The 14,859-nt window shown below is 45.6% G+C and overlaps 1 protein-coding gene across 1 annotated transcript in view; it reads left to right on the plus strand.

Moving 5' to 3' along the window:
• The window catches only part of ANKFN1 (ankyrin repeat and fibronectin type III domain containing 1), a 348,145-nt gene that overhangs the window by 302,025 nt on the left and 31,261 nt on the right, over positions 1 to 14,859 (plus strand). The window contains exons 15-17 of the mRNA XM_066366429.1: positions 7,229 to 7,395; positions 10,357 to 10,507; positions 12,025 to 12,193. Of these exons, the coding sequence (XP_066222526.1) occupies positions 7,229 to 7,395; positions 10,357 to 10,507; positions 12,025 to 12,193 (487 nt within the window). The remainder of the gene's footprint in view (positions 1 to 7,228; positions 7,396 to 10,356; positions 10,508 to 12,024; positions 12,194 to 14,859) is intronic.

The raw sequence follows: 14,859 nt of genomic DNA on the forward strand, positions 1-14,859 counted from the left end.
CCAGCTTCTTTCTGCTGTATCACGTGACATCCTGAGCCACCGCCTGGAGTCAGGCTAACGGGGTCTATTCCTGACCCCACCTTTTCTACTTATGTGACTGGGGCAAGTTCCTTAGCTTCTCACCTCAAGTAGTTCCTCCTCTGGGGGAAAAATGCCCTTTTAACCTACTTCATGGGTTCTCATGAAGAGTAAATAAGCTAACATATGAAACACTAGAAGAGTATCACAAAGTGAGTGCTCAAGAAATGGCAGTGGTTCTTATTACTTCTCTACCAGAAACATGCAGCCCACGCTGGGCTCTCCTCAGGGCATACCAAGGCCACCTCGTCCGCATCCTTGCTGTCCCAGGAGACCCCAAGGACTGGCTCAGTCATGCCTTGGGGTATTTTCTTTCTTCCTCTACCTTTTCATAAGAACTACGGAAAAGTTGTATAAAGACTATATGACCCACGGTGGGATTTTCAAAACAGGTGAGGGCTTGTACAAAATCTGAGCCCGTAACTAATCTACTAATCCCTAGTGCCCAGGGAAACTCCAGGGTCTAACCCTCTCGAATTCCTGACCCTCTCGCTTATATATTTGAAAGAAAGAAATCCTTGCCACACATGCCCAGAAAGGAAAGGAGAGTTAGTACGGACGAGCCAGGGTCCCTCTGAGCAAACGCACAGGAGAGTACTTCCACTAGGGAGGCCCTCTCAGGTGCTGGTCACTCTGACCATGACCTTCAGCAGGCACTTCAGTAACTGGGGGAAGCCCCACAGGTGAAGTTTTCTATGAATAGTAATTTCTCGTTTGTATTACACTTTCAAATTTATGACACTTTGCCACACCTATGGCATTATTTGATCCTCACAAAAACCCAATGAGGTTGAGTGGCTAATTTTATTGTGACCAATTCATAAATGATGCTATGGATTCCAGGGAATAACTGGCCAAAGTCGCACCCAGCTGAGAAGCAGCCAGGAGGGACTGAGACGGCCATCTTCTGACTCCGAGCCGGTGCCCCTGCCAGCCCGCCGGCTGCTTCGCGCACCTCCCCTCCTTCCTCTGGGTCCTCTTTGAAAAGCTTGACTGATCCAAAGCAGTGGTGAAGCTTGCCTTCTATCCCCTCCCATCTCTGCTTTCCTTCTCTTCTCCGAGGCAGTCTCTTGTCACCCCAAGGGACCCAGCATCTCCTCACACCCAAGGTGCCCAGGTCCTACCACCCTGTCTGCCCTTTTCTGCCTTTTTTCTGGCACACTCCTAGTCCCCCTATCTCTAAGCAGCTGCTAACATGGGGCCCCAAAACTCCTGGAATCTGGAGGACTAATGGAAATGAGCCAAGTGGGCTGGGTATAAAAAACAACTACTGGTTTCACACATCAACTTGTTCACTGATATTCACAGCGGAATTATTCACAGTAGCCAAATGTCCAACAACTAACGAATAAGTAAATAAAAGTGGTATAGCCGTATAATGGAATGTTACTGAGCCATAAAAATGAACAAAGTACTGACCCCTGCTATGACAGAAAGGAACCTTGAAAACATTACACTAAGTGACAGAAGCCAACAAAATGTCACGTATTGCATGATTCCATTTATATGAAATGTCCAGAATAGGCAAGTCCATAGCGACAGGAAGCATATCAGTGGTTCCAGAGACAAGCGGAGGAGGGACTAGAAATGACAGCCAATGAATGCAAAGGGTTTTGTTTTTTTCATTTGGAGTAGTGAAAATGGTCTGTAGTTAAATAGTGCTACCCACCCTGTGTATATAATAAAAACATGGAATTTCATACGTTAAAAGGATGAATTTTAAGTACGTGAATGATATCTCAATTTAAAAACTAGTAGAAGGCCCTGGCCGGTTGGCTCAGCGGTAGAGCGTCGGCCTAGCGTGCGGAGGACCCGGGTTCGATTCCCGGCCAGGGCACACAGGAGAAGCGCCCATTTGCTTCTCCACCCCTCCGCCACGCTTTCCTCTCTGTCTCTCTCTTCCCCTCCCGCAGCCAAGGCTCCATTGGAGCAAGGATGGCCCGGGCGCTGGGAATGGCTCTGTGGCCTCTGCCCCAGGCGCTAGAGTGGCTCTGGTCGCAACATGGCGACGCCCAGGAGGGGCAGAGCATCGCCCCCTGGTGGGCAGAGCGTCGCCCCTGGTGGGCGTGCCGGGTGGATCCCCGTCGGGCGCATGCGGGAGTCTGTCTGACTGTCTCTCCCCGTTTCCAGCTTCAGAAAAATTAAAAAATAATAATAATAATAATAATAATTCAGAAAATTTACATTCTTTGCACCAATAATCTCGGGCTGGCCAACAAAGACCACTGGCCACCATTTTATACCCTCTGCTGTCCTGTCCCTGGGTACTCAGCTTCCGTCCCCCGACCAACGACACAGCGTGGGGGCTACTGGAAAAGCAGCACACAAAGCCTCCTCCGAACACGCCCTTAGGTTGTCTGGCCAGTGGGGAGCCTCCTCCAAACACACCCTTAGGTTGTCTGGCCAGTGGGGAGCCTCCTCCGAACACGCCCTTAGGCTGTCTGGCCAGTGGGGAGCCTCCTCCGAACACGCCCTTAGGCTATCTGGCCAGTGGGGAGCCTTCTCCGAACACACCCTTAGGCTGTCTGGCCAGTGGCGAGCAGGCGGAGATGCCCTTCCCAGCTACTGCCTGACATGTTCTCTCCCAGAGGCCCAGTCCCTTTGGGCCTCTCACTTCATATTTAATAAACATTTGTTCAGCACCAAGGAGGTGCCAGGAATTCTTCTAGGTGCTACAGGAAAAACAAATGAATAAGTCAAGGTCCCTGGTCTCAAGGAGTTCAGTCAAGGGAAGGAGACAGACTTGTAAACAAATCAAGGTAATACAAGGCAGAATTAAACCCGAGCCTGATAGCAGCACAAGCAGCGTACTATGGGGACTCAGACAAAGCGGCTATTAATTCCACCGGGAAATATCAGGGAAGGTGTCACAGAAGAGGTAACATTTGGCTGAGCCATGGAGGGTAGGTTAAGTTCGCCAGGTGGAGGGAAAAGGAGATAGAAAGAGATGGGGAGGGAAAGATGGAGGGAGGAAGAGAAAGGAAAAGGTGGAGGAGAGGAGGGATAGAAGAGACAGAGGAAGGGAGGAAGGGAGGGAAGGAGGGAAAGAGGGAAGGGAGGGAGGGAGGGAAGGAGCTAAATAGAATTAAATACAGGGTGTGGTAAAAGAAATGAGGCAGAAGCTAGAAAAGTAGATCTCACCCTTCCTTGGATCCAAAACGAACCTTACACGTATTTCTTACGGTCTTTACACACTGGGTAGAAAACTTGCTGACACATAGCTGTCCTACGTAGAAGTGTGAGCTCCATGAAAGGAAGGGTCATGTCTTATTCAGCTTGACGTCATTAATGTCCTTGCACAACACCTGATATATAGTAGGTGCTCAATAAAAGTTGGTAGACTGAGTGAAGTCCTAAAACAAACAAAAAAATCAGAAAAAGAGTTTAGGGCATGCCCAGGGAATAAAAAATGAGTCCACTTGGCTGGAAATGAGATAAAAAAGTGCTCTAGGGGAAGCAGAGGTGACAGATGTGGTTTAGTGGTCGAGGGAGGCAAGATATAAATCCACAGGCATTTGGTTTGGTTTGGGGCCTTTCTAGCGTCCTCAGGTTATGTGACTGGGACAGCTTCCTTCTCTTCTCATGCATTTCTCAGGCCCCAAAAGGTCCTGACTAATAAAGGATAAAATTACTATGTAAAGGCAGGAAAACACATCGTCGATGCTCAGTAATAGTCTTTAAAGAACACACTGAACGAAAGAGTAAATTCCTCCACCCCAGAATGGTGCTGGTTTTTACACAACCACAGAATGTTCCCAGGTTACATTCTATTTGTGGTCAATTCCGACTCCCACGTGTTTTTCTCTTATCCGCATACTCATCCTAGATTTGTACTACGAGCTGGAGTCTTTAAGAGCACATTTTCTTGTTAAGTTTCAACCCTAATTATGATAGGCTTATTTTTCCCATACATAGGGTCATTCAGAGCTTTATTACTATTTTCCAGAAAAATCAAAACCACACCAAATTTGGGACCCACAAATTTGATACACATTTTTTACTTCTTTGTCTGGAATGTCAATAAAGAAGTTGAAAAGACTGGCCCCTCAGGACTAGTCCTCTCTGGGTCATCACTCAGTAAGTCTACTGTTCCCACACCCTCTCCATCGTTCACAAATCTTCAAACTGGACACTCCCTTCATTAAAATAACAGGGTAAAAGTCTACTCTTTCCAGATTATCTAGCGAAACCGGTGAGCCTGGAGATTTCTCCCTGCTCTGTGGGGCCTGATCTTTTGCTGTTACAAATTAAAATTCTCTGTCTGATTTGCCCTTCACAAAATGATGCTGACTCCTACTGAATGTCTCAGGATTTCCTGAGTGACTGCAAACTGATTGTTCTATGGTTCTTTCTGTTTTCGCAAAGATCGATCAGTTGGTGGTCTTTAATTACTGTGTTTCTCCCGTCTTGATTCAAAGAGAGGCATGTTTTCCCTCTCCTCGTCTTCAGGGACTTTCTAGCTCTCCATCACTTCTCAAAAATAATGACCTGTGGGTTTGTGGCGACATCTGCTTGTATAGCAAGTACCCCCAGGGTGCATATCATCAGATCCTCCTGACCTGAATACTTCCGGTTTTCGTCCTCTCGTTAACCAGTTCTCTCTTTGATTACCTTGTTCATGTCTCAAAATTTCACCTCGACTGAGGTTCCTCTACTCAACTGCTTACCTGTGATCTGTTCTGAAGAGACAAAATAAAAGACAGTAAAAGTTAAGCTATATCAACCTCCTGATACTAAAAACATTCCTTCCCCCTTGGGTCATGAAATCAAATTTCTTCTAGTCTGTTTTGTTTTGGGGGTTTTGGGCCAAATATCTTAAGTTACTTGCCTTTGCTCTTCTGTCCTTACTAGTCACATGACCATTTGTGACCCTGATGGCAGCCTTTCTTACTCTGTCCCTCTTCTGCTCTTCCCATGTGTTCTGTTTTAGGGAACTGTCCTCACTCCACATATTGTGCACCTATTACATATGTACATATTAGCACTGGGTACCAAGGACACAGAGCAATTAAAAACAACAACACCACCACCATTAATTTTATAGTCTAGTTCAAAAAAAGAGCATAAAATAAGAAAAATATAAATTCAGTACTCCTTCCTCTGTATGCCTACACTGTCTCTGTTATAAAACTAATTTCAGTACAGTATACTGTGATTATATGTTTACCACTCTTCTTGATCTCTTCCAAAGCAGTGATCTTATCAGGTTACCTGAAACCCCGACATCTCCTGTAGAGCCTGGAATTCATTATGTTTGGTAAAGGCTGCGACAAAGGAGACAATACACAATAGCACATAGTAGATGTTGCAGATGTTAATTCTACAGAGGAGGGATCGCTGCACAGAGAACAGGGCAGGGAGGCTACACTACCTCTCTGTTCCACACAGAATTCTGTACAGGTAGAATGTTTGTCTTTCTTTTCACCTTCCCTACATTTAGTGGTAGAGTTGATTCCCTCCTTGTTTACCCCCTTTGAAAAATCAGGCTAACCTCTGGCCTATAGGAATCCTTTGCCTATAGGAATCCTTTAATGTTTTAATCAGTTACCTGACTCAGAACTCTTAATTCTGTTTCACCCCCGCACTGCCCCAATGTTTACAAAGTCATACCTACTGAGATGAGGGGCTGGGGAACTGTCTTCCCAATTACTCGTTATCTGAGTTACTGCAGTCATATAGGAGAGCTAAAGCCACAACCGAAATTGTTCACTAGAGAGCTGACCACATATAAATGAGACTCGACTCAAACATCCCTCTGTGCTTAGCTACACCAACAACTCGCCTCCGTCTCTGCTGCCCGTGGAAGACTGCCCTGTGACAATACAATGCAAAGCGGTTACAAGGAGACTTTTTTTTTTTTTGACGGAGATAAAAAGAGGGACAGATAGGGACAGACAGGAAGGGAAAGAGAAGCATCAATTCTTTGTTGCAGCTCCTTAGTTGTTCATTGATTGCATTCTCATATATGCCTTGACCAGTGAGCTACAGCAGAGTGAGTGACCCTTTGCTCAAGCCAGCGACCTTGGGCTTCAAGTCTGTGACCTTTGGGCTCAAGCCAGCAACCATGGGGTCATGTCTATGATCCCACACTCAAGCCCGTGACCCATGGTCAAGCTGATGAGCCCGTGCTCGAGCCGGAGACCTCGGGGTTTCGGACCTGGGTTGTCTGCGTCCCAGTCCGATGCTCTTATACACTGCGCCACTGCCTGGTCAGGCACAAAGTAACTTTTTAAATCTCGTAAAAGATACAGTATTTTGTGAGGCTGATGAAGATGATGTGGAGACCTCATCAGACCACGTGCAAAGTTAGTTACAATTTGGTGGTAGATCAGTTAACAATGGAAGAACATAAAGGAAACAAGGATTTTATAGGAGAATGACTAGAATATCAAAACCATTTTAAGTGCCAAGAAAAAAATATATATGAAACTTTTGCAAACTCTTGCAAAAAGTACCTGCTTCGTTGTGAAAGTCAAATATGAGACAGTGTTTCGGCTATTGCAGAATTTAGTATTTAAAAAACTATGCCAAAGGAAGAATCAATATTGGATTCTCTCTTCATTTTCAGAATTAATGAGTAAGTATAGCTACAACTTAAATATTAATAAGATAAAGAGAACTGTTATTATACTTTGTTTCATTTTTCATGATGAAGAATCAAATCTTTTTTCTACTCACTATAAAATTTTTATCCTATTCTAAGTGGTGTCATCTGAAATAGATTCTTCCTGACACCAATTATCCTGAAACAGTGAGGCTTCCTGCACTGCTTTGTCAGCGTTCACACTTGTGGATGTCTGTTTCCCCAGCTACGCCGTAACCCCTCCAAAGACACACATTATCAATTCTATTTTTCTTTAGTAACTGCCACCATCACCACCAGTCCTTTCCTAATCACAACCCACACACCTACCCCTGCTCAAAAATCTTAGGAAAATAAGCATGCAAAATATGTTAGTGGCCGATTACCAAATTTGGAGGATAATTCTCCTGCAGGTCGGACTGGCTGTCCCCGACCTCCGTGGTGGAATCCCAGGCATCTCACCTCGAGACTCAGCTGCGGCTCCTTTAATTCACGTGTTACACCGAAGAAAGAAAAAAGTTTTGAGATTGCCTCTCAACGGGTTTCATTTTGTTCTTCACCCCACAGGACATCCTCTCCTATCACAAAAGGAGTCATCAGCGCCTCCTCCCTGGCTTATACCTGGGCTACCTAAAGCTCTGTAGCTCTGTGGATCAGATCAAAGTACTGGTTACCCAAAAGCTGCCCAACATTCTCTGCCACGTGAAGGTCCGTGAGAACAATAACATTTCCAAGTAAGTTGTGAGGAGCTTTGATTTTCCTTGTGATGAAACAATGGCTTGAGTGATGGGTTTGGTGCGTCAGGAGGAAAGCGGAGTGATGCGTCCCAGTACGGTTTCTACGGTGAGCTGTCCTCTGGAGCCAGCGCAGGCTGGGGGGCGGAGGGCGGGGGCAGAGCCGCGTGTCAGCACTAGGACAAGGAGGGCTGGTGCTGTTGTGTGGCCACTAAAAGGGGGGCAGTTCCCTCCCTTTCCCCCTCTGGATTATCCACTGCGCGGCCACTGATGCCCAGCTGGTTAATGCACAGGTGCCTTCTGCTTTCAACATTGCTATTTCCAGTATCTTTTCTTCACAGCCTATTGTCACTATTTGTTTAAATATCACTGTGGAAATAGGTTCTAATAGAGCAAGGATTTCCCCTTAATCTTAAAGGACCCCTTCCCCCACCGCCCCTTCCCCAAACCTCTGGCCTGGGGACTTGGTGTGTTTTCTACACTCGCTCTGATTCTCTAGGGAAGAAAAGGATGAGCAAGGCCTGAGCCACTGGACTGCCCCATGCGGGCACTGGGGTGGGCCGCCCTGCCAGCTTTGGGAAGGACGCCCATCTTGGTAATCAGGCTCAGCTGTACAACTAGCCCTCTAGCCGGCCTCTGAAAGTCTACTGACTTGTGCTTAGCATGAAAAAATATATATATATTTAAAGGAAAGGAAAGATTAGATCAGAGAAAAAGGACTCTCCAGTTTTTCAGGCTTCAGAGTACAAAGCAGACCCCCAAATCCCAGTTAGCTCTATGGATTTATTTAACCAAAGCAGACTCTGATTTGGTCATCTCAAATCCTGGCGAGTTGATTAATGATAGTGTCGCACTGTGTTCATTACGTACTAGCTGCTCACAGTGAAGATGAGGACGGTGGTGGTCTCGTCAAACACTCCCTCGCTGCCACACTCTCTCCTCTCTTACCAACTACACCTAGACTGGAAGTCTGCCATCTGGTGGTCGCTTCTACAATCAACATGACTGATCTCAGTCCTACCCAAGAGGGTAGAGCAGGGTCAGGAACCTATGGCTTGTGAGCCAGATGTGGCTCTTTTGATGGCTGCGTCTAGCTCACAGAAAAATCTTTAATAAAAAAAATAATAACGTTAAAAATATAAAACATTCTCATGTATTACAATCCATTCATTTCCTACCGCTCATGTTCATGGTTGCGGGTGGCTGGAGCCAATCACCGCTGTCCTCCGGGACAACACCAAATTTTTATTGGATAATGCCTAACGTACACAGGTCGTTGTATGGCTCTCACGGAATTACATTTTAAAATATGTTAAAATTTTGGCGTTCATGGCTCTCTCAGCCAAAAAGGTTCCCAACCCCTGAGTTAGAGGCTCATCTGTGGGTTGACTCAGCAATGGTTACTTTCATCCATTTTCTACATTTGTATCTTAAACATCTAGTCTCTATCTTTTTGAGATTACACCATCTAATTTCCTCTTGCCAAGGGTCCAAGTTTCGTTTTTACAGGAGATTCCAGTTTCCTTCACTCTGCCAGTTCCCCCTCCCCATCCTTAGAGATTGATTAAAGCAATCAGTTAGTGGGAGACACTTCATGGTGCTCTCACTGGTCCTTAGTTTTCTCAGCTGATACGGATGCTATTTTCAGTGTTCTCCTTCAGGTGCTTGTATGCCTGTGCCAAGTAGAACCCCTCATTTGCTTCAGTAGCAGTGATGGGAGAAAAGAAACAGTTCCCAAGCAGATTCTCAGAGATTTCAATTATTTATGAAGCCAACGGTATGCCCAGATTGAAGGAGGATTTCATCTTGATATATTTTGTCTTTTATTGGGACAAAGGGTAAATTTTCCATAGTCCTTTCCAGTGTGGGAACTGAAACAGATATCTTGAAAACAGAAACTTTTCTAAGAGGGTAGTTGGTTGAAAGAGAGTGTTTTCTGATGAAATGCTCATGTCACAATCAATTTCATTTTCTGGCCCACAGATTGGAGCCCCAGCTGGTACAAGCCATTGGGGAAACCCCGAGGGGTTTTCAGGAGAGTGGGAACACGTGTTAGCGCCTCCTCTCTTTCCATCCCCAGAGAGGAGGGCTTCCCCTTCCTCTCTAGCCTGCTTCTGAGAGCATGCTGCTGTTCCCCGAAGAGTTGGGAGGCGGAGAAACCCAGCCAAGCGAATATGTTTAGAGACTTGTGCTAAAATACCTGTAGAAACCATGTTGCCCAAGAGGCCTATCTCTTGATCTTTTTAAGCTGCTTTTGAAGAGTAGCCTTCAAGGGATCAACCAGATGTGCTCTCCTCCCAGCACCCTTCTTCTTCCCTTCCCTTCTGCGGACACTTGGGCGAGTTCCTTAGGAGCATACTAGAGCCTGCAGAATGAAACGCTCATGACTGGTTTGAAAGGGCCACGGCCCAGGTTCCTTGTATTGCACTGTCCGGCGTTCCTGTTTGTGATTCTCCTCAGGGCTTTGGAAGGGGAAAGAAACCAAAATAGTCCCCGCGATGACAACAGGCCAGGGCTGAAATGTGCCCTGTGGTTTGTTGCCTGACTTGGACCAGAGTCCTGTGGTTACCCAAGTGCTGAATTAACCAGCAGATGCCCCTGTAGCAAAATGTAAGATCTTTGAACTTACAGAGATCGTCAGGGGAAGAAAAATGAAGACAGTTGGGAAATTATTACAAAATATCTAAAAACTCCAATACTCCAAAATAAAAAACAGATACAAATTAGACCAGCTTTCCTGAAGTATATATAGGTGGTTTGATAAGTGAACTAAACATAAATTAGAAAAAAAAAAAAAAAAAACTCATTTTAAAGTCCATTTGGGTGGCTCAAAGTTCAAATATCATAAATTGTACCAGCAAAGATTGGTTATCCAGGCTCTGGACATATACACTAAAACTGTTCTGAGCTGTGTTCTGAACTTTTGTTGTATTTCTAATTTTAACTTGACTCAACATACAGAGAGGAGTGGGAATGGATCCAAAAGCTCTCTGGCTCCGAGTCTGTGGAAAGTGTGGATCATACTCCTGACTGCCCCGTGCCATTGTTCTCCTACGAGCTGCAGACGGCAGTGAGAGCTCTGCTCCAGCAGGTCAATATAGCTCCGCACCAGGTACTGGTCCCGGCCACTTTCATCTTCATGGCTAATGGAAACCGCATAAAACTGCTTAGAGTATATACATATATACATGCATGTATGTGTGTGTGCATATATATACATATATATATATGATGTTCGGTTGCATGGATTTAAATACCATTTTCCACACACAAGCACACTCTGAATTTGATGCCTACAAGTAGCCACAGGCTGCGCTTCGGGCCTTTCCTCCAGCTCCTCTGTACTGACTCTCCCAAGGTCCCGGGACCCCCTCACTGCGCTCTGGGTGAGCAAGGAGGTATCACTGGTGAGCCCCCCTCAAGAAACACCAAGTCTCAGCTTCAGGACAGCACAGAGCAAGGAAAATAAATGAGGAAATGAATAAGTGTCTAGCTAGATGTGCAAATGCTGTATCTAAGAACAGAAGACTGACGGTAGTATAGTTCATAGCAACAGCCAAGGTTATGCCATCCTATCTTTCCAGAGAGAATTCAATCGAAGTCAAAAAGTAGAACTCTAACTGCCAGTAACAAGCAATTTCACGAACAGATGTTGGAATAGGAGAGAATGATAACGGTGTAACTAGCTCTGTCTAGTAAGTTAGCATGCTGTAGCATTAGCTTTAGTTCTTTATTTTTTGCCTCCCTTCACCTTCTACTCCCACCTAACGCACGCACGCACGCACGCACACAAAATGAGCCACGCTGAGCCTATAAACACGAAGACCATTACAGGAGGAACTGTCTCTTTTCAAATAACAGGAGACGACCGTGTACTGGCCTCTGACCCATGGAGGCAGAGGAATGAGGGGTGACTCCGAGATTGTTCTTATTGGGTTAGTGCTCTAATTCTACGTTAATACTGCGAGGCTGGTCCCAAACAGCCCAAACTGACAAAGAACAAATTGCACGAGGTGCCATAGAGACACCACGGGAGCAACTGGACTGTTGAGGGGTGGCCGGGCATCGGAGGAGGAGAGAACGAGCAGGCTGCTGGTGACAGCGACACCAGTGAAGGGCTTTTGGAGCCCAGCGGGTCTGAGGCAGCTCGTGTTTCACTGGTGACTCCTGGGCTGCATATACACGTGAGCAGAGCGCTGCCTCACTGCCTGAAAGTGCATACAATATTTTTTTTTTGATTCTTGTAAAATTTTTTCAGTCCTTGGCCAGAAACTACATTTTTCCCCCTTAACCAACTTAAATTGAAACTAGTGGATTTTTAATTCAATCCATTTTTGTTGCTTCATGTAATTATATTCATCATTTTGAAAAGCCCACAGAATGCAATCATTTTCTGCTTTTATAAGAAGCATAAATGTTGTTTTCAGAGTTTATGTGGAACATTACTGCCTTAAATCTTGATTTTATATAGCATTATTAAATGGGCTGAACCCTAATATTTATGTTGTATAAAAATTCCGAGCTTGAAGTCGTGTGATTCTGTTAGATGTTTTATGCCAGTTTGGTGTTGTTTATGTAAGTGCCATGTTGTAACTCTCCTATTTTTCCTCCGCGCGTGTCCTTCTGCAGGCAGGCCACTTCCGCCTCTACACACAGGAGGTGTTGGAAATGGGTCACAATGTGTCCTTTCTTCTCCTGCTCCCTGCCTCAGACGACGTCTGTACAGCCCCAGGACAGAATAATCCTTACACCCCACACTCAGGGTTTCTTAACCTCCCTCTTCAGATGTTTGAACTCGGTATAGTACCTTGTTTCACCTAGAAATATTAACCCAGCCCCCTTATAATAAAATCACAAAGTTCTATCTGTTCCCCCTTGTCCCAGTGGAGGGTCAGTAAATCACATGATGGCTTTGGCAACAACCCTTCCTAGAACTGTGTACAAGTCTGAGAGAAAGCAAAGCTCCAAGACTATGTACCTGAGCAATCATTATTGAACCCTCGCTAAGGCCCAATAGAGAGGAGGGAATGCTAAACAGAAAGTCCAGTTATCAGGCTGCAGTGCTTACCTCCCCTTTGCTTTCTTAAAACATAAATACAAGAACTGATGTTTTCATGAAAAGCATTCCTCTCTCTCTCTCTCTCCTCTCTCTCCAACTGGGAAAAAAATTCTGAAATTAAAATGTAGAGCGTGTATCACTTTGGAGAAAAAAAGTCTATAACTCTAACTACTGCTGATTTATTAAATAGACTAAAACTCTAGCAGACCATTGGAGAAATGGACAGGCTCTCTCAGGGTGCAATCCTGTGACGGTGTGTGGGATTCCGAGTGCAGGAAAATCTTGTCCCGACCTGCAGAAACGAAAAGCTCGGGCTCCAGCGCCCCTATTTCTGCAGAGACCCCTGCTGCCCACAGAGAAGTGAATAGAGAGGCTTTGTCTCCTTCACATGTTTCACCTTGTAACAGGCCAGTAAGAGGCAATCGGCAAGAGTTTCATCAGTTCAAATAAATTGTAGCGTTCGTGGGAGGGAGAGTGACTAGGTGGGTGGAATGGAGACACGCTCTCTTTGGATGGCTCCCCAGCCACCAAACTTAGAAGCAGACAAGGCAACCGCCTGATGCCTCATGGAGACTCGGGCCCCTGAATCTGAATCTGCCCTCGGGGGATAAGTGGATTGAGCCTCTCAGTCGCCCTTGTTTCGAGGAGCGCAGATGCCCAAACGCTGATGCACAGCAATGTGTTTGTTTCCCAGGGGAGGGGGCTATTAGGGGACGCCTGTATCAGGTTTGTAGTCTGGGGTGTGCGAGTCCTGGCTCACCTATTGCCTAATGTACGGCAGTGTCAGTCACTTGACCTTTCTGTACTTTTTCTGTGCCAATTGATTGGCCATGGCCCTCCCAGAGGCCTGGATGTGAATGTGACCATTTAATGAGTTCCCACCCAGAGAACATTCTGGGTCCATGATATAACTGTTTCGCTGTTACAAAATATAGTGTGGATCAAGGCATTTCGATTCAGGTTACTAAATATGTACCCTGGGTGCCTAATGTGGAGATGCAGAGATTAGTAAGACAAAGGCTCAGCCCGTGGGCCCTCAGTACAGTGGTAGGCGCAGAATAAGAACACAGAGGGTTACTGAATGAGGCAGGGCGCCAGGACCACTAGTACTAAGTGATGTTAAAGAATGCACATCTTCTCAAATCTCCGAAAGCTGCCTTGGAGGAGAGGCTATTGCTGTGGGTGTTAAAGAATGAACAGGATGTTAACAAACACGAGTAATGAAAAAAGCTTTCTCGTCAGGTAGAGCAGAGCGAGCAAAGACATGAGAATATAAGCACTCAGAAAGAGTCACGTAAAGAACAGTGGTCCAGTTTGGCAGATCACGGAGACGGGAGGGAATAGTGGGCATAGATCTGCATGGACAAGCTGTGGCCGTACTGGTCAGTATCTTCAGAGTCAGGCTAAAGAACCTGTTTACGATGGACTGAAAGCAGGGTTGGGGGAATAGTTCAGAGGTTATTGTAACAGCCCTGTATTAGGATAGAAAGAAAATCACACACACACACACACACACACACACACACAATTTGGCATCAGTCATAATGGTACATGACTCCCGAGAGCCTGGATGACCAAGCTCTGCAAGCTTCTCTGTCCTCCACTGTCTGGAGGCTCAGGCACTGTTCCCCCACAGCCATGCTTCGTCCCACTGTTGTTACTCCCTATTGTACAATTTCCTCTCCCCACTCATTTGTTCATTAATCAATTCATCAATAAATATGTATTAAGTAACCTACTATGTGCCAGGCACTATTCTAGGTACCGAAGAATCAGCAATGAACAAACTTCATGGAATTTACATTCTAGTGGGGTAGACAGATAGTAAACCAAGCAACAAAAAATAATACTGCAACTGTCAGACAGTATTGAGAGCTATGGAGAAAGCTCTTAGGGTAAGGGACTGGAGTGAAGTGACAGGAGCTGCAATTTGTATGTGGTGACCCAGGAAGGCCTCTCTGAGGTACATCTGAGCAGAGATCTGAGAGTCCGTGCAACAGGACCAGCAGGTGCAAAGGCCTTAAAGCAACAGTGTGCTCGGCTCGGAGATCAATGCAGGCGGAGTGTAGAGAGCAGAGCAACAGAGACAGGAAATGAGATTAGGGAGTCCACAGGGGCCAGATCATGTGGGGCCACACAGGCCACGGTACGGATCTTGGATTTTACTTTAAGTGCATTGGGACTCCAATGGAGAATTGTGAGCAGCAGAGTAACATATTAAAAAGCTCTGCAAAGTCTGGTAGTGCTCCCCAAATTTAAAAAGCTTTTGTTTAACCCAGCATTTTCCAAATTCATTTGACAATGACTGGGATCATCTGGCCAAGGCACCTATTGAAATGAAAACCCACAGAAAACATACCAGAGGATATGATACACTGGAACAGTGCTTTTCAAACTTGAATGTG

Source organism: Saccopteryx leptura, chromosome 2 (genome assembly GCF_036850995.1).
Source record: "Saccopteryx leptura isolate mSacLep1 chromosome 2, mSacLep1_pri_phased_curated, whole genome shotgun sequence".
In the NCBI taxonomy this organism is placed as follows: Eukaryota; Metazoa; Chordata; class Mammalia; order Chiroptera; family Emballonuridae; genus Saccopteryx; species Saccopteryx leptura.